General features: G+C 49.3%; 1 protein-coding gene across 1 annotated transcript in view; it reads right to left on the bottom strand.

Annotated features, from left to right (window-relative positions):
* Positions 1 to 20,496, bottom strand: part of CDH16 (cadherin 16) — a 186,778-nt gene that overhangs the window by 134,809 nt on the left and 31,473 nt on the right. The window contains exon 5 of the mRNA XM_088476787.1: positions 1,884 to 2,027. Coding sequence (XP_088332913.1) covers positions 1,884 to 2,027 — 144 coding nt within the window. The remainder of the gene's footprint in view (positions 1 to 1,883; positions 2,028 to 20,496) is intronic.

Below are 20,496 nucleotides of genomic sequence, written 5' to 3'. Positions count from 1 at the left end.
TGCCCCCAAACGGCAGGTGTTCCTTCGGGAACGCCTCTGTTTAGCCAGCCACCCCCCCTTCCCGCTTCCAAAACTGGGCAAGCTGTCAATCACAATCGATAGCTGCCCCGCTTTGGTGTGAGACCCGTAGCAACGGAGCGCCCGTCGCTGGCCAGGTCTCGCGCATGCGCACGCCAGAGCCGGCTTCGGTGTGCGCATGCGCAGTGGGAGATCATCGACCCGCTTTTGAGCGCTGTGCGCTCGCAAGCGGGTCTGAATCAGGCCCACGGTCTTTTAGAGGACGTGCTGTAACTATCTGACACTCCGTAGCTCTGTAACTAAGGCTTCATCAGGATTTGAGGGGACCTACAGGCAAACATTTTAGGGAGGCCCCAGTGCCACGGTTTTATCAAGGTGTTCTGTATTGGTGCTACGGCCTAGCTGGTGTGGCGTCCAGAATCCCAACCCTGGCATCCCAACAGGGTTAGGATACTGACACTTGTCATCTCCCTCCCCGCTGCCTAAACCTAACCTCCCCCCCTAGAGCCTAAACCTAACCTCCCCCTGCCGCACTCTAAACCGCTCTCCCCACCTTATGCTTAACCTTATCCATCCCCATAGTGCCTAACCCTCACCCTAACCCGAGTACTTACTGTCGGGATGGCGGCGGTCGGGATGCCAGCGCTGGGATTCTGAAAGTGTTCCGACGCTGGCATTCTAAGCACCAGCATCCCGACTGTCCGTATTATGGTCGCATCCCGGTGTGGGCACACGGACCAATTGGCCTGAGCGGACAACACTCTTTGCAGCCAATGCCTTGGTGCAGCTACTTAGCTGTACATCACAATAGATCGCTCGGCAACGAATGGCAAAGCAGAAACTAATTATGTTGGCTATGCCGGAACCGGGTCCGAAATAAGCCCTCAAGTCTTGTGACATTTGTCCCTTCAAGTTAGGGAAAGGATATAAAGGCCACAGCCTGCGGAGCAAAAGTTTGGGGGCAGTAGATGACCAGCAACTCTCACTGACTCTATGGTCTCTGGAGCTGATGCTGTGTCGCACGCACTGCCGATGTCGGAACGCAGTGGAGCGTTTTTTTCTTCTTCTGCTCATGCGTCCAAGTAGCACTGCACATGAGTCCAGACAGCGTGCGCACAGAGTCGAAGTTGTGACTGAGGAGCACGGGAGACGCACGGTCTCAGAATTGTCTTGTAAATGTAGTTGAGTGCGTTCCTGGGCGATGACAGGGAGGCGGCTTAGCGCACGCACCGAGGTGGTCCATCTTATGGGCGTGTTATATGAGTGTCACTGAACCGGTTGCCTGTACAGACGCTAAATTGCTCACATCGGAGGCCATACTGTGACGGAAAATCTGCGCCTGCCAAAGTACTGGTGCAAGGTTCAATGCTGCGACCGATGGTGGCGTCTAAAGATGCACCACTTCGTATTTCAGCACCTACAGACGCTGGCAGTGGGCGTCCCAGTTCTGGCACATGCGGACACACGGAGGGAAGGGCTTTGCGGCGGCACTTGCATAAGGTCAGAGACGGGCGACCGCCAGTAGGCGCAGACACGGACGCATCATGTAAAGTGCTGACAGATGCGCTGCTTTACCCACCACGCTGGACTGTAATATCGGCATCTCCCAGTCACTAGTCCGGGTGGTCAGTAAAGCAGGGGTCTTCAAACTTGGCCCTCCAGATGCTGTGGAACTACACATCCCAGCATGCACTGCACATAGTTTTAGCATGCTGTTATATCAGAAAGGTGGCAGTGCATGCTGGGATGTGTAGTTCCACAGCAGCTGGAGGGCCAAGTTTGAAGACTCCTGAGTAAAGGCTCGGCCATTCCACAATGTAATAAAATCACGGTATCGGTGAACATAACGTGAGTCGTCCCTTTACCTTGTTCTGTTAGAGAGACGGCTCCTGTCCTCGGCTCTATCTGGAATAGATGACTCTCTGACCCCTCCAGTTTATAACGTAAATCTGCATTGTCTGTCGCAGGATCATCAGCATCCGTGGCCTGGACATGCATGAAAGAAACACCTGCGAATTGCACCAGACACCAGTGATGTAGAGATTATACTGTATAACAATATGGGCTACATCCAGATAAGTCTGGATTCTGCCCTAGGAATTGTGGGGCCTGATTCAGAGCCGCTCGTAAGCGGCCGCTCGTTCGTTCTGACCGATGTTCGCACAACTGCGCATGCGTATGGGTCGTAATGCGCATGCGCAAACCAGTCATTGTGGTCGGAAATCGAGCGCTCGCATAACAGCGAGGGGCTGCTAATGTGATTGACAGAATGTACCGTTTGTGGGTGGTAACAGGGGAAGGTGCTTGAAAACGGGGGAGTGGAGATCCGAACGCAGGCGTGACTAACGGTCAAAACGGCGTTTAATGGGAGTGCATAATTAACAAAGCAGCGTCATCGACCGCGTCACTTGGTTGTCGTTTAGCCTGAACTGCTCGCAGTGATAGCGGTAAGAAAAAGCTACCACAAGCAATGCGAGCAGTTCTGATGCCTTTCGATGTTCCCGATTAATCTAATAAATAGCGGAGATGACGTGTGTTGCGAACGGCAAAGGGGCGTCTTTACAAAATAGCGAGCGCATTTTTCGTTCGCTCGCTCAGACATAGAGGCGTCAACAAACCGCAAAGAGCGAGCGCTCAATTTAAATAGCCGGCCCCTTTTTTGGAACGACCGTCCGCAAATAGCGTCCAGCTCTGAATCAGGCCCTGTGTGTGTATATATCATTAGATAGTACATAATTGTGCGTCCTACACATGCCTTTGTCCAATCCACTGTCCTCAATATTTACAGAGAGCGATTGGTAAGGAGTATAAAAGAAAGTTACAATGTCAGTAAATGAACACAATACTTTTCTGTGCTGGTCCTTGATCAGTACCTGGTTTGATGTGTTCCCCTGGAGCCTTGTCAGGTAGCTGTTGCAGTAGATCCCCTGGGAAGGGAAGCAGTGACTGGCTTTGCTGCTCCAAGACTGCAGACTTTGGGTGGGACAACCTATTATTCAGCACCACGGATTCCCAAACAACCTGACCTTTCACGTTCCAAAACCTGATAGTTCCACCACGCACACTAGCAAACATCTGGGCCTATACCACACTAATTATGTGCCTGCGGTCAGTTGTTGACATTTGAACTTGGGCTGGTTAATGGATGAGGATCTACAGGGAAATGGAACGTGACCATTAGTTGATGTCTTTATCTTCCATTCATTGCCCATTACAGAGGAACAGAGGGCCTGATTCAGATCCGCTAGCGAGCGCTGAGCGCTCGCAAGAGGGTCGATGGTGCCCAAGTGGTGCGCATGCGCGAGACCCGAATAACGACGGCCAAGCCGTCGTTATGGGTCTCGCACCAAAGGGGGCGTGCTGTCGATGGTGAGTGACAGCACGCCCCCTTTGGTGGGCGTGCCTGCCCAGACGGAGGCGTTCCCATGGGAACGCCTACTGTCTGGGGCCGGCCCTACTGACATCAGTAGTGATGTCAGTGGGAATGCTTTTGGCTCTGATAGAGCCAAAAGCATTCCAGGGCTTGCGGCAGCGAGACCCTACCGCAGGGTCTCGTCGCAAGCCCGATGGTCGCGGGGGAGGCCAGGAGATGCTGGGGATAAATAGGGAGATAATATAGTGCACCTGAGAGAGGGCCATGGCCTCATGGGGAAGGGCCAGGGAAGAGATAGGGGAGGCCAGGAGATGCTGGGGATGGAATAAGAGGAAGCTATAAGCAAGAATGATAATAAGCAGAAATATGACAGGCCCAATCAGTGCCCCCTGACCTGTGGTGCCCTGTGCGATGGCACCGGCCGCACTACCCTAGCTACGGCCCTGGGCGTGCCAGTGCGATTGAATGCCGTTACAGGGGCGTGCATAAATTAGCCACTGCGGGGCCATACCCAGCTTGAGGTTAGTAATTCCTGAGTAAGGTCAGAGTTTGTGCAAGTGAGCATGAGGCTGCGGTTGTACTCGATGTTACCGATGGTTTTGCAGTGTTTCTAAGTATTACGGATGTGCGCAAGGTAAAGTGGGCGTCCTTATGCTGTGCTGCGATGGCATATCTTCGCAGTGAGGCTGCGTGTGTAATCGCTGCCGCCATCGCAGTTGCGATCTGTACTGAATCAGGCCCAATGTCACCATTTCTTTTCTGAAGTTTGTCTGCAAATGTGACGCTCACTTATGCATTAAATAACTCATAGGGCCGTATTCAATTAGAAGCAAAAAGTCAGTTTTGGCGATACTTTTTTGCAGATGACATCATTTTCGCCGGTTTCAACTTATCCCCGTGTTCAATTGTAGCTTCTTTTTGCCAGCGCAATAACGCTTTCCGCCTATGAATACCCGTCGGAAGAAAGTGCAGACTTGGGGTTTTGGGGTGCAATGTTGCGGGTACCACCCTGCACCCTTTGGACGCCCCCGCTGACGCTAACTGCATCAAAAAACGCAAAAAAAACCCCACAAAGGACACCCCAAAAAAGCACGTTGAAAAAATGGGCGAAAAAATCAAAGTGGGGGTACATACTCAAAAACTAGCGAAATAGCCTTTGGGGGAAGTCTGCAAGTACGGGGGAGGTGTATTTTGGATTGCAGGTGCATTTTTGGTGCTTTTTAATGCTTGACTTTAGACATTTTATAATATGCTTGCACCCATTTTCATGTACCACAAATTTGATGGGAATATTTATTTTCCCCCCCAAAAGTTGCAAAATGCTATTCACCACTTGCTGGAAGACGCTAAATAGCACCTATTGAGACCATTTAAAAACCCCAAAAACCTTTAGCAGGGCTATTCGGGGTACCCATAGTGATCCCCCATGGCAGAGCATCTTTAGGGGGGTGTCAGGCTGATTTCCCCAAAACTGACAGCACTTTTCACCCATTTAAGTTTCGCCGGGTCCTGTTTTCGCTGTTCTGGAATTGATTACGGGCATAAGCGGGGACGAGCGAGATACTTTTTTGCACCCAAAACCAGCGATGACAGCGGAAAGTTCGGCGACGGACTTTCCAATTCTAATTGAATACGGCCCATAACCGTAAAAAATAAAGGGCCTGATTCAGAGCTGCTCGTAAGCGGCCGCTCGTTCGTTCCGAGCGATGTTTGCACAACTGCGCATGCGTACGGATCGTAATATGCATGCGCGAACCAGTCAGTGTGGCCGAAAATCGTTTGTTCGCTAAATAGCGAATGCCTGCTATTTTGAGTGACAGGAGGAGGCGTATGTGGGTGGTAACAGGGGAAGGTGCTTGAAAACGGGGAGTGGACATCAGAACGCAGGCGTGCTTAAAGGTCAAAACGGGCGTTTTATGGGTGAACATAATTAACAAAGCAGCGTCATTGACCACGTCACTGGGTTATTTTATAGCCAGAACTGCTCGCAAAATTGTGGTAGGAAAAACCAACCACAAGAATAGCGAGCAGTTCATACGCCGTCCGATGTACTCGATTAATCTAATAAATAGCGGACATGACGTAGGATGCGAGCGGCCAGGGGGCGTAGTTTTCCAAAAAACGACCGCAAGTTTTGTTCGCTTGTTCAGACCTAGAGGCGTGAACAGACCGCAAAGAGCGAGCGGTTCATTTGAATAGCCAGCCCCTATTTTCTGAACGAGCGAGCGCTAATAGCGTCCGGCTCTGAATCAGGCCCAAAGTCCATCAGCCAATACGAGTTTGAACTTATAACCTAACCCAATGTTTTAGGGGTCTAATTGCGGCCTAAAGGCCTCACCCTTCCCTCACCCTGGTTTAGCCACAATAACTGGCGCTATTAGTTTCACCAACTGTTCAGCGGTGAAAGTGTTTCAAACGCAGCAAAGAATACGTACAACTGTCCTGTAATATGTTATGGTGGCCATGTTTGCCACATGCCATATGGAGCTGTCATATCTGCACTCATAGGCCCTCATTCAGAGGCGTTCGCCAAAAGTAAGAGCTCGCTCTGAATCAGGGCGGCCGTTTTGTTTTTTAAAAACGGCCTCCTAGCCGCTCGCTAAGCTGTGGGTGACCACCCACAGCTTTTGCGAGCGGCCAGGTGATGGTCGCGATTATCGCAACCATCGGGCTTGTGACAAGACCCTTGTGGTAGGGTCTCATCTGCCGCAAGCCCCAGTGAGTTTCCTGCTCAAATAGAACAGGAAGCTCACTACTGACATCTCGAGTGATGTCAGTAGGGCCGCCCACAAACGGCAGGCGTTCCGTCAGGAACGCCTTCGTTTGTCCAGCCAACCCCCTGCACGCCTACAAAACGGGGCGAGCTGTCGATCAACATCGACAGCCGCCCCGTTTGTAGCAAGCCCTGGAGTGAGTGAATTTCTCACTCGCTACGGGGCTTGCGCACGCGCGCCCCCGTGCGCAGTGGCCCACTATCGACCCGCTTGCGAGCGGGTCTGAACGAGGTCCCTAGTCCCTCCTAACAGGTCTTGTATACCTAGATGGCAAGGCCCTGTGGGCTGCAAAGAAGCACCTTAAAAACACTACCAGTGATGACCAGCTATGAGTGGCTCTATGACATTTGCACGGAACATCCGGATGTGGATCTTTGTGCTCGCTCTGAATCAGGGCCCTCCTACCTAAAATTGGAGCGGCCTCCTGGCCACTCGCAAAGCTGTGGGTGACCACCCACAGCTTATGCGAGCGGCCAAAAAGATGGTCGCGATGGTCAAGACCATCTCGACCATCGGGCTTGCGACGAGACCCTGTGGTAAGGGTGATGTCAGTGGGGCCGGACCCAGGCGGTAGGCGTTCCCATGGGAACGTCTCCGTCTGGGCAGCAACGCCCCCGGCATGCCCACCAAAGGGGGCGTGCTGTCACTCACCATAGACAGCACGCCCCCTTTGGTGCGAGACCCATAATGACGGCTTGGCCGTCGCTATGCGGGTCTCACGCATGCGCACGACGGAGCTCCCTCCATTGTGCGCATGCGCACTAGGGCACCATCGACCCACTTGCGAGCGCTCAGCGCTCGTGAGCGGGTCTGAATCAGGCCCTGAGTTCGCAACCACCATGGGACGCAAGCGCTGTGTGACTACTTAGACGCATGTGCCAATGAAAAACATTGACCATTTGCATGAATATCGGCAAATGCCCCCGACTCAGAATCAGCCCCTTAAGGGGTATTATATAAACGTGTGTTTGTAGCGTTCTCTTCATCCATGGAAAATACGAAGGTGGTTCAATAAGTATTGTTACAGGCGATGAAACGTGGGTGCATCATGTGACACGGGAGACTAAGCAAGCATCCATGACATGAAAGCGCTCATCGGCCCCACCTCCAAAGAAATTCAAAACAACTTTATCAGCAAAGAAGGTCATGGCGACCGTGTTTTGGGACCACAAGGGCGTGCTACTTGTTGATTTCCTCGTCAGGGGAGATACTGGGCCGCTGCCTGCTATTGTGACACATTGAGACAATTGCAGAGGGCTAGTCGTCAAAAACGACCTGGGTTGCTGCAAACAGGGTCGTATTGCTGCACAATAACGCCAGGCCGCACTCAGCCAACCTCACGCGTGAGTTGTTACGGTGCTACCATTGGGAGGTACTGGCCCATACTCCCTACAGCCCTGACCTGGCACAGAATGATTTCCATCTCTTTGGAACATACATGCCAACTCTCCTGGAATTTCCAGCGGCAGACATGCAAATTTAGGGACGGATTCAATTAGAGGCGAAATACCTTGATCGTCAAAAAAAGTGTTCCCCGATGCGAGGTTTTTGCCACATTTCCGCGGATTGCCATATTCAATTCCGGGACGTTTTCACATGTACGAAAACTCCATAGGCAAGAATAGGCAAAAAGAGTTTCACCACCCGAAGGCAGGAGAAAAAATGTGCAAAATCCCTATTTTTGACTAAAAATGTGGGGATTTGGGCCCTCATTCAGAGCCACTCGCTATTTGCGGTCGTTCATTTTCTAAAAAGGGGTGGCTATTCAAATGAACCGTTCGCACTTTGCGGTCTGTTCATGCCTCTAAGTCTGAACGAGCGAGCAAAACATGCGAACGTAAATTTGAAAAATACGCCCCCTGGCCGCTCGCACCATACGTCATGTTCGCTATTTATTAGATTAATCGAGTACATCCACCAGCGTATGAACTGCTCGCTATTCTTGTGGTTGGTTTTTTCAACCACTATTTTGCGAGCAGTTCTGAGTTAAAATAACCCAGTGACGTGGTCAATGACGCTGCTGTATTAATTATGCACTCCCTTAAAACGCCCGTTTTGACCTTTAAGCACGCCTGCGATCGGATCTCCACTCCCAGTTTTCAAGCACCTTCCCCTGTTACCACCCACATACGCCTCGTTCTGTCACTCAAATTAGCAGGCATTCGCTATTTTGCGAGCACATGAATTTCGGCCGCACTGACTGGTTCGCGCATGCGTATAACGATCTGTACGCATGCGCAGTTGGGCAAACATCGGTCGGAGCGAACGAGCTGCCGCTTACGAGTGGCTCTGAATCAGGCCCTTGGTTCAGGACCAGTGGCGTAACTAGGGTATTTGGAGCCCAGGGCAAATTTGAAAAGGGAGCCCCCCCCCCTCTCCCCCATGCCGAAGGCGCGCGCGGCAAAAAAGAATGGGCGTGGTCACTTAAAAATGGGGCGTGTCAACATGACACACCCCTTTATTTTCAAACTGAACATGCCTATCCATATGCACCTTAACCCCAGTAGTACCCCCAGTATGCAGTTGTGGTCCCTCTCATGCAGGCCCATAGTAGTGCCCCTTATACAGTATCCCCAGTAGTGGTCCCTCTTATACAGCCCCCAATTAGTTCCCCTTACTCAGTACCCCCAGTAGTGGCCCCCCAAATGCAGTGCCCCACGTAGTGTTCCCCCTTATGCAGTGCCCCCAGTAGCAGTCCCCACAATGCAGTGCGCCCAGTAGCGGTATCCCCTTATGCAGTGCCCTTTTATATAGTGCCCCCAACTGTAGTCCCCCCAATGCAGTTTTCCCAGTAGTGGTCCCCTTATGCAGGCACCCTGTAGTGATCCCCCCTATCTATTGCCCCCTGTAGTGGTCCCCGCAGTGCCCCTAGCAGTAAGCCCCTTATATAGTGCCCCCAGCAGTAGTGTCCCCCCCTCCCATGCAGTGCCCCCAGTAGTGGTCCCCCTGATGCAGGCTCCCAGTAGTGACCCCCCCCCCTATCCAGTGGTCCCTGTAGTGGCCCTTCCTATTATTGCCCCCATTAGTGGTCCCCCGAGTGCAGTGCCTCTAGTAATACTAGGCCCCTTTTAGAATGCCCCCAGTGGTAGTCCCCCCCCCAAGTTGTAGTCCCCAGTAGAGTAGCCCCCCCCAGTAGAGGTCCTCCCAATGGCACCCCCAGTAGATGTCCCCCCCAGTAGATGTCCCCACCAGTGGTAGCCAACACCTCCCCCGTTGTGCAGATAGGTAAGGTTTAAAAATAAATAAATATATATAAAAATATACTTACCTGATTCCACACTGCTCCTGTCCGCGATGCCGATGCCGCTCCCGCCCTCCAGTCCGCCCGGGCTGGCGCGCTCAGCATTATGGGACTGACGTCATGACGTCAGTCCCATTACCCACTGCAGGAGCCAGACGGAAGTCCGGCTCTTGCAGTGGGTGCTGCAGCAGTCAATGAGAGTCTATCTGACTCTCATTGGCTGCTGTTTAACACACGCATCGCCGCCAGCGCTGGCGGCGATGCGTGTGTTATGCACAGCCTGAGCCCGCCTCCTGGCGCTATTGGGCAAGCGCTCAGGGGGAGGGAACGGGCTCAGGCGAGCAGCACAGGACCGGCGCTGGAAGCCTAGCGCCGGTCCTGTGCAAATGTGTAGCGCTGACCGCACTCATTGCGGTCGGCGCTACACTGGCTATCTAGGGCGGGCGGGCCGGTACCGTGGCCGGCGGCGCCCCCCCGCGCCGCCGGTCCAACGGCGCCCAGGGCACGAACCCCGCTCGCCCTGCCCTAGTTACGCCACTGTTCAGGACCCTTTGGACACCCCCTCTAATGACTAATTAGGCAAACAAAAATTACAAAAATATCTTAATTTCCCCTAAAAAAAAGTCATGTCATTTTTGGGGTGAAAATTTAAAAAGTGTTTGAAAATGGGTATAAAGTACAGGGTCTGGTATTTGGGGGGCTGTATGGATGGGACAGGTGTTTTTAGGATTGCAGGAGGCTGCAGCAGATGTTTTTTTAAAAGGCACTTTAGAAACCCAAAATTATACTAATACCCATATAAATGTACCCCCAATATAACTACAGCAATTATTTTACACAAAATAAATTGCTTTAGAAAATTTGTCAACACTTATACAAATATACATATAACAGCCCTCTGACTCAATTTGAGAACCCTAAATACTTTTATTAGGGCTATTATTACACTTCTATATTGATTTCCAGGGTCAGTGAGGCTTTTCATGGGTTACAGACTGATTTCCCCAAAATAAACTGTCCTTTTCGCTAGTTTCGCTGCAGTCGCACATCTGCGTTTCGCCTGTTTTGAAATCAAATAGAGCGAAAAGCGGGTACGCACATTGTGAAAGTCCGCAAAAACTTTGCGTCCACACAGGCGAATGAGGCGAAAAGATTGCAGTGGAAAATACATTTCGCTGGCCACGACTTCTCACCTCTAATAGAATCTGCCCCTAAGTGGGAATTCTTCCTGCTCCCACCAAAATATTAAACGTTTCCAAAGCATTTTATTCTCAATGATCTTATTATGTAAAAGGTGTACGTATAATATGCTGGCGGAAGGGATCCCGGGCGTCGATATACAGACACTGGAATGCCGACGCCCAGCATAATGCAGACGATATCCAGAAGAGGATCGGGATACCGACATCGGCATCCCGACCCCCACCATCCCGAAGGCAAGAAGTTGGGTATGGTTCTTAGCCTGGGGCACCCCTTGGGGGGAGATTAAAGTTAGCCCCCCCCCGGGGAGGGTTAGGCACCGTTGTTGGGAAGTCAGGGTTAGGCACCCCCTGGGGACGGTTAGGTTTAGGGTGCGAGAATGGTGGGTTAGGGTTAGGCACTGGGGGAAGGTTAGGGTTAGGCACAACCAATGGAGAGTTAGGGTTACAGGGAGAGGGTTAGGGTACTTACCACCCCTGTCGAGATCATGGACGATCGGGCTTCCGGCGTGGGTATTTGAACCAGCGGCTATTTATATGCACACTCAGGGGGGGTTTCCGAGTAACTTGAAACTCCCCCTGCGGCCTGTTGTTCCATCTGCCCGCACCCTCCCGCTGCCACATTACTGCCCGCACCCCACCTCCAGCCACCGCAGGGAGGCACCATTTGCTGGGCGCCCGGTTCCTTCCCCACAGTGGTAGCGGCAGCCGGAGGCTCACTTATGAGCTCCGGCTCCTGCAGTGTGCACTATGGCGTCTCTCCCATAGTTCAGAGGAGGCAGCGGATACAGGAGTGGGCTTAAGGTAAGTATTGTTGTTTTTTTAGAGGCACTACCACTGGGGGCCCTGCTATAGGGGATATTACCACTGGGGGCACTACTAAAGGGGATATTACCACTGGGGGCACTACTATAGGGGGAATTACTACTGGGGGCACTACTATAGGGGATATTACCACTGGGGGCACTACTATAGGGGGAATTACTATTGGGGGCACTACTAATGGGGGCATTACTACTGGGAGAATTACCGCTGGGGGCACTACTAATGGGGGCATTACCAAGGGAGCATTACTATTGGGGGCACTACTACAGGTGCCATTACTAAAGGGGGCACTACTAATGGGTGCATTACTACTGCGCGGCACTACTAATTGTGACATCACTATTGGAGGCACTACTACAGGGGGCATTACTACTGGGGGCACTACTATAGGGGATATTACCACTGGGGGCACTACTATAGGGGGAATTACTACTGGGGCACTACTAATGGGGTCATTACTACTGGGAGAATTACCGCTGGGGGCACTACTAATAGGGGCATTACCAAGGGAGCATTACTATTGGGGGCACTACTACAGGTGCCGTTACTAAAGGGGGCACTACTAATGGGTGCATTACTACTGCGGGGCACTACTAATGGTGACATTACTATTGGGGGCACTACTACAGGGGGCATTACTAATGGGGGCACTACTAATGAGTGCATTACTACTGGGGTACTACTGAGGGCATTGAAGAGGCACTGCTAATGTGGGCACTGCATAAGGAGCACCACTACTGGGGGCAATGCATAGGGGGCTCCACTGCTGTGGGCATTGTATATGGGGCACTACTGCTGTGGGCATTGTATATGGGGCACCACTGCTGTGGGCATTGTATATGGGTCACCACTGCTGTGGGCATTGTACAATGGGCACCACTGCTGTGGGCATTGTGTATAAGGGGCACTAATGTGGCCATTGTGTAAAAGGGGCACTGCTGTGTGTCATAACATGAATAAGGGACTACTGTGTGGTGTAAATTGCACTGGTAGTTTAAATTTTGTTTGTACATACAGTTACATATTGTGCATAAGCAAGTTTTATGCCCAGATGCCTTGTTATTTATATTATGTATTGTTATTTATATTATGTATTGTTATTTATATAATGCCTTGTTATTTATATTATGTATTGTTATTTATATTATGTATTGTTATTTATATTATGCCTTGCTATATAAATTATGTATTGTTATTTATATTATGCCTTGTTATTTATATTATGTATTGTTATTTATATTATGTATTGTTATTTATATTATGCCTTGTTATTTATATTATGTATTGTTATTTATATTATGTATTGTTATATAAATTATGTATTGTTATTTATATTATGCCTTGTTATTTATATTATGTATTGTTATTTATATTATGCCTTGTTATTTATATTATGTATTGTTATATAAATTATGTATTGTTATTTATATTATGCCTTGTTATTTATATTATGTATTGTTATTTATATTATGTATTGTTATTTATATTATGCCTTGTTATATAAATTATGTATTGTTATTTATATTATGCCTTGTTATTTATATTATGTATTGTTATTTATATTATGTATTGTTATTTATATTATGCCTTGTTATATAAATTATGTATTGTTATTTATATTAAAACACTTGAAGTACACAATAAAGTGTATGTTGCAGGCTTATTCTGGTTAGACTTTTTTGTCATTGGTTCTGTAAAGAATTATTTGGAAACCCCCCTTTCAAAATCCTGCATTTACAACTGGGGATATCATACCAATTCCATATAAAAAACAAAGTGTGCGTACAGAACGTTCTCAGGTAATTGACAGTTTAAAGAGAGCAAAACAAGTAATATAGAAATTAGGGTCTCATTCAGACCCGCTCGCGAGCGCAGGACGCTCGCAAGCGGGTCGATGGTACCCAAATGCGCATGTGCACGACGGAGGCTGCTCCGTCGTGCGCATGCGCGAGACCCGGCACCAAAGAGGGCATGCTGTCGATGGTGAGTGACAGCACGCCCCCTTTGGTGGGCGTGCCGGGGTGTGGAAGCCCAAACGGAGGCGTTCCCATGGGAACGCCTACCGTCTGGGTCCGGCCCCACTGACATCACTAGTGATGTCAGTGGGAGTGATTTTGGCTCTAATAGAGCCAAAATCACTCCAGGGCTTGCGGCTGCGAGACCCTACCGCAGGGTCTCGCCGCAAGCCCGATGGTCGCGATGGTCTTTACCATCGCGACCATCATCGTGGACGCTCGCATTAGCTGTGGGTGGTAACCCACAGCTATGCAAGCATCCAGGAGGACGCACCAAAAAAAAACGCCCTGATTCAGAGCGGGCGCTCGTTCAGAGCGTCCGGCTCTGAATCAGGCCCTTAGTCCAATATGAAAAATGATCTCAGGTCTACACAGTGGGTCTCATTCAGACCCGCTCGCAAGCGCTTGAGCGCTCGCAAGCGGGTCGATGTTGGGCTCTGCGCACCCGCAGCGGCCGCACTGCGCGTGCGCAAGCCCCGGAGCGAGAGAGAAATTCTCTCGCTCCGGGGCTCACTACAAAAGGGGCGGTGATCGACAGCTCGCACCGTTTTGTAGGCGGGGCGGTGGCTAGACAAACGGACGCGTTCCATTGGGGGCGGCCCCACTGACATCACGAGTGATGTCAATGGTGAGCTTCCGGCTCTAATAGAGCCAAAAGCTCACTGGGGCTTGCGGCAGACGAGACCCTACCACAAGGGTCTCGTCGCAAGCCCCGATGGTCACGATGGTCTTGACCATCGCGACCATCAACCTAGCTCCTCGCTAAAGCTGTGGGTGGTCACCCATAGCCTAGCGAGTGGCCAGGAGGCCGGGTCACAAAATAGATGCGAGCTCCATCTGAATGAGGTCCAGTATGTACATTTCTACTCCATGACAACCATACTGCAAGCTACTGTCCTCTGTTATCAGCATGTCATGTTTGCAGAGGGTCTTCTGATATGCAAGCAGGTTTTTTTTTTAATGCAGTTAATTTGCGACTTTAAACCACCATATAAAAAAATAAATACAGCTAGGTATAATAAAACTGAACCAAATACAAATAAGGCTAATGCACTTTTAAACTACAACAGTTGTGTAACAGATTGTAATGTGCTCATGGAAACCGAGGAGGTCTCAGAGGTCCTTTAAACAAATGGAAATTTGACAGTAAACAGGTTTGTCCTTCTCCAGAACTATCTGCAAGGTCTGATCTGAACGCGTGGAGATCCAGCCCAGCTCCGTGCAGCGGGGTCCTACTACCACACAAACAGTAGACTGTAGCTATCGCCTAGTGATAAAGCAGCCCCGGCTGGGGAGATTAGTGGGCTATAATAGGCCTGTATCTCTCCGGCTGGCATTTCAGAGGCTGGCTGCAGGGTGTGGGAAGCTTTGTACTGACAACTAAAAGCGGATCCCCGGCCACACTCTCAGGACAGGCCTTGGAACAATCAGTCACATGCTCGCTGTATTTTTGCTCTTTGTTTCCATCTCCAGAAAGTCATCCCAAAAGAGTCAGCTAATCCCGCCCTGCACCCTCCGCCTCACACATCCACACATACAGATGTAGCTACAGTATGGTCTAATCCATTCCCTGAATCCCTCCACCAAAATAAAACCAGTGTTCCCAGCATCCACCCCAGGGGCCCATTTAACATTAAATATTTGCGGGTTATCCCTCGAAAACACCTGTTTTTAATTTATTTAATTTATATTTAGTATCCCCTAAATCAGTGGTGCTCAAACTCGGTCCTCAGGACCCCACACAGGTCATGTTTTGCAGGTCTCCTAGCAGGAGCACAAGTGTATTCATTACTCACTGACACAGTTACCAGGTCACCCAGCAGGTGCACAAGCGTAAGCATTACTCACTGACACATTTCCCAGGTCACCCAGCAGGTGCACAGGTGTAATCATTACTCACTGACACATTTCCCAGGTCACCCAGCAGGTGCACAGGTGTAATCATTACTCACTGACACATTTCCCAGGTCACCCAGCAGGAGCACAGGTGTAATCATTACTCGCTGACTCATTTCCCAGGTCACCCAACAGGTGCACAGGTGTACTCATTACTCACTGACACATTTCCCAGGTCAACCAGCAGCTGCACAGGTGTAGTCATTACTCACTGACACATTTCTCAGGTCACCCAGCAGGTGCACAGGTGTAGTCATTACTCACTGACTCATTTCCCTGGTCAACCAGCAGGTGCACAGGTGTAATCATTACTCACTGACTCATTTCCCAGGTCACCCAGCAGGAGCACAGGTGTAATCATTACTCGCTGACTCATTTCCCAGGTCACCCAGCAGGAGCACAGGTGTAGTCATTACTCACTGACACATTTCCCAGGTCAACCAGCAGCTGCACAGGTGTAGTCATTACTCACTGACACATTTCCCAGGTCAACCAGCAGGAGCACAGGTGTAATCATTACTCACTGACACATTTCCCAGGTCACCCAGCAGGAGCACAGGTGTAATCATTACTCACTGGCACATTTTAATAGATCCACAGGTGGAGCTAATTATTTCACTTGTGATTCTGTGAGGAGACCTGGAAAACATGCACTGTTTGGGATCCTGAGGACCGAGTTTGACAACCTGTGCCCTAAATGAATGAAGGAGGGACAGCACCAGATACCTGCTGTGATCCTTCCATTTCCGCCCGCACCGCAATGGTTTCTATGGGGGGTGCGAAGATGCCAGATTTAAGCATTCTGGAACTTAGGGCCTGATTCAGAGCCGCTCGTAAGCGGACGCTCGTTCGCTCTGAGCGATGTACGCACATCTGCGCATGTGTATGGGTCGTAATGCGCATGCGCAAACCAGTCATTGCGGTCGGAAATCGTGCGATCGCAAAACAGCGAATGCCTGATAATTTGAGTGACAGGATGAGGCATTTGTGGGTGGTAACAGGGGAAGGTGCTTGAAAACGGGGAGTGGAGATCCGAACGCAGGCGTGCCAAACGGTCAAAAAGAGCGTTTAATGAGAGTGCATAATTAGTAAAGGAGCGTCATCGACCACGTCACTTGGTTGTCTCTTAGCCTGAACTGCTCGCAGTGATTGCAGTAAGAAAATCCAACCACAAGCACTGCGAGCAGTTCAAACGCCTTTCGATGTACTCGATTAATCTAATAAATACCGGAGATGACGTGTGTTGCGAACGGCAAAGGGGCGTCTTTACAAAATAGCGAGCAAATTTTTAGTTCGCTCGCTCAGACATAGAGGCGTCAACACACCGCAAAGAGTGAGCGCTCAATTTAAATAGCCGGCCCCTTTTTTGGAACGACCGTCCGCAAATAACGTCCGGCTCTGGATCAGGCCCTCTACTACTACTACTACTACAACTACTGCCATCTGAAGAAGGTGTAAGCCGCTGTAGTCTATGGGCTACATATCGCAAATCTAGCCGGCAGAGCGTTCCATAGGAACCCTCCTCCGGCAATGGCCGCCGTGCATGTATGGTCTGTAGACAAGGAGTCCTGGCACAGGAGAGAAGAGTCGCAGTCACCTCTCTCAGCACATCGCAGGGGGGTGGCCTCTTTTCGGAGCCCCTCTTCCTTTGAGTGCATTTTGTTACATCCCAGCGCTATATTCGCATCCTGAAATGCGATCTTGGGCGCTAATATCGCGTCCAGATGATATTGCAAATTCGATCATTACTAAATGGGCCCCATACTGTGTTTGGTTATATTCCAAGCCCCCAGCCACAAATACTGCCCCCCATTAACAAAGCACATGGCGAAATGTAGTGTTTTTGCGATACTGCACCTGGACAGTCTGCATAATGCATTTCAAGAAGTTGTCTACTTTGTGGTTTTGACGCCTCTGTAAGAAATTTGGGAACGCACTGATCACCTGTCCTCTCCTTAATCCTCAGTATAAATAATAACTATGTTTTATATTACTGACTGTGACCATGTTTCTCCCGTGTTGAATATCCTGTGTAAGCTAATTTGATTGGGGCCATATTCACCCTCTGGGTCTGATTCAGAGCCAGACGCTCTGACCAGAGCGCTCGCTCTGAATCAGGTCCCTCCTACCTAAAATTGGAGCGGCCTCCTAGCCGCTCGCATAGCTGTGGGTGACCACCCACAGCTTATGCGAGCGGCCAAAAAGATGGTCGCGATGGTCAAGACCATCGCGACCATCGGGCTTGCGACGAGACCCTGCGGTAGGGTCTCATCTGCCGCAAGCCCTGATCTGCCGCAAGCCCTGAAGTGCTTTTGGCTCTATCAGAGCCAAAAGCACTCCTACTGACATCGGTAGGCGTTCCCATGGGAACGCCTCCGTCTGGGCAGCAACGCCCCCGGCACGCCCACCAAAGGGGGCGTGTTGCTCACCATCGACAGCACGCCCCCTTTGGTGCGAGACCCATAGCGACAGCTTGGCCGTCGCTATGCGGGTTTCACGCTCGCGAGCGGGTCTGAATCAGGCCCTCTGTTTCATGTATATACCAAGCTCATGCCGTACAGCATTGTGTACATAAATGATAATAATACATATCCCAATGTTATTAACTGATAAGTGGTACACTACAGCCCATTGCAAATTGACAATGAAGTTACAGTACCTGTGTTACAAGGGTTAATTTATATCAAAATAAAACTCAACAAATCCCAACACATTAAAACCATTTATCCGGTACAAAATCCTCAATAGATTAATTATAACTAAATAGCGCTAGGGACATCATTTCATATCATTGGGAAATTAAAATAAATTGCAATTGCAGTGAAATATAGAAATGATGAAATAACTAATTAATTACCTTTTATTAGAGTGAATATATTTGAATAATTTTCAAGCTATGAACCAATAATTATTTATTATATACCCTACATTAAATTAAGGTAGCTCTTTGTGAAAAATTAACTTATATAAAACAGGATACAGTAGTTACATTAAACACTATTTATTTTTAGTGTAAACTCATTATGAAATTTTGACATTGAGACTGGAGACTGGGATCACAGATTTACATTTCCAGGGATATAGTGATACGCGCCGGAAGTTAAGAATGAAAGAAATTAATAACAAATTAAAAAATGAAACGGAAAGGAGTGCTGACATTTACATCATTAATAATAAATATATCCTGATGGCGTTCAGTTCATACATTCCTAATCCTAATCTAACACACAAGGACTTAATTTTCACAATGCAAGGGTTAACATCCGTCACACCCTGGGTCTCATTCATAAACGTACGCAAACCATCACCAATCGATGGTGGGCAAAGCGCGCTAATGCGCAAGGCGCAGAATTCCGTAGATTTCCTGGCCTCGGCTACGCAGGTAAGACGCCCATTCTGAGTAGCCTTTGGCGTTCTCAGCTGGCCGATGCTGCATCAGTGATCCCATGCTGATCTTCGGACGCAGCGCTCGGATCTGCGATGTTGTGGCGTCTTTTCTCCTCAGGCGCATCAGCGTCTTTTCACAATGCTGCTACGTCCATCTCTGAATCAGCCCCACTATGGGGGAGATGTATCAAAGTGTGGTGAGAGATAAAGTGTAGAGAGAAAAGGTACCAACCAATCAGCTCCTGTCATTTTTCAAACCCAGCCTGTAACATGACAGTTAGGAGCTGATTGTTTGGTACCTCATCTCTCTCCACTTTATCTCTCTCCAAGCTTTGTTACATCTCCCCCTTTGAGTAGACATTTGGCAGTTTTGGAGGATCCTGGTTCATCATAGCTACCATTAAGTGTTAGTATTGGTGTGGTGTGGTGCTTTGCATTTCTGCAATCAGCTCAAGCACGCACATAGCACCAGAATTTCCTCTGCTCTGAGGAGAAGTGTAGGTACCGTGCTGTAATGATTACCTGCTCTGAGGAGAAGTGTAGGTACCGTGCTGTAATGATTACCTTTCTCTGAGGAGAAGTATAGGTACCATGCTGTAATAATTACCTGCTCTGAGGAGAAGTGTAGGTACCGTGCTGTAATGATTACCTGCTCTGAGGAGAAGTGTAGGTACCGTGCTGTAATGATTACCTGCTTTGAGGAGAAGTATAGGTACCGTGCTGTAATGATTACCTGCTCTGAGGAGAAGTGTAGGTACCGTGCTGTAATGATTACCTGCACTGAGGAGAATTATATGTACCGTGATGTAATGATTACCTGCTCTGAGGAGAAGTATAGGTACCGTGCAGTAATGATTACCTGCTCTGAGGAGAAGTGTAGGTCCTGTGCTGTAATGATTACCTGCACTGAGGAGAAGTATAGGTACCGTGCTGTAATGATTACCTGCTCTGAGGAGAAGTGTAGGTACCGTGCTGTAATGATTACCTGCACTGAGGAGAATTATATGTACCGTGCTGTAATGATTACCTGCTCTGAGGAGAAGTATAGGTACCGTGCTGTAATGATTACCTGCTCTGAGGAGAAGTATAGGTACCGTGCTGTAATGATTACCTGCTCTGAGGAGAAGTGTAGGTACCATGTTGTAATGATTACCTGTTCTGAGGAGAATTATAGGTACCGTGCTGTAATGATTACCTGCTCTGAGGAGAAGTATAGGTACCGTGCTGTAATGATTACGTGCTCTGAGGAGAAGTATAGGTACCGTGCAGTAATGATTACCTGCTCTGAGGAGAAGTGTAGGTACCGTGCTGTAATGATTACCTGCTCTGAGGAGAAGTATAGGTACCATGCTGTAATTATTACCTGCTCTGAGGAGAAGTATAGGTACCGTGCTGTAATGATTACCTGCTCTGAGGAGAAGTGTAGGTACCGTGCTGTAATGATTACCTGCTCTGAGGAGAAGTATAGGTACCGTGCTATAATGATTACCTGCTCTGAGGAGAAGTATAGGTACCGTGCTGTAATGATTACCTGCTGAGTAGAAGTGTAGGTACCGTGCTGTAATGATTACCTGCTCTAAGGAGAAGTGTAGGTACCGTGCTGTAATGATTACCTGCTCTGAGGAGAAGTGTAGGTACCGTGCTGTAACGATTACCTGCTCTGAGGAGAAGTGTAGGTACCGTGCTGTAACGATTACCTGCTCTGAGGAGAAGTATAGGTACCGTGCTGTAATGATTACCTGCTCTGAGGAGAAGTATAGGTACCGTG

Source organism: Taudactylus pleione, unplaced genomic scaffold (genome assembly GCF_031769625.1).
Source record: "Taudactylus pleione unplaced genomic scaffold, aTauple2 ptg000194l, whole genome shotgun sequence".
NCBI lineage: Eukaryota > Metazoa > Chordata > Amphibia > Anura > Myobatrachidae > Taudactylus > Taudactylus pleione.
This window is presented reverse-complemented; position numbering and strand designations above follow the sequence as displayed.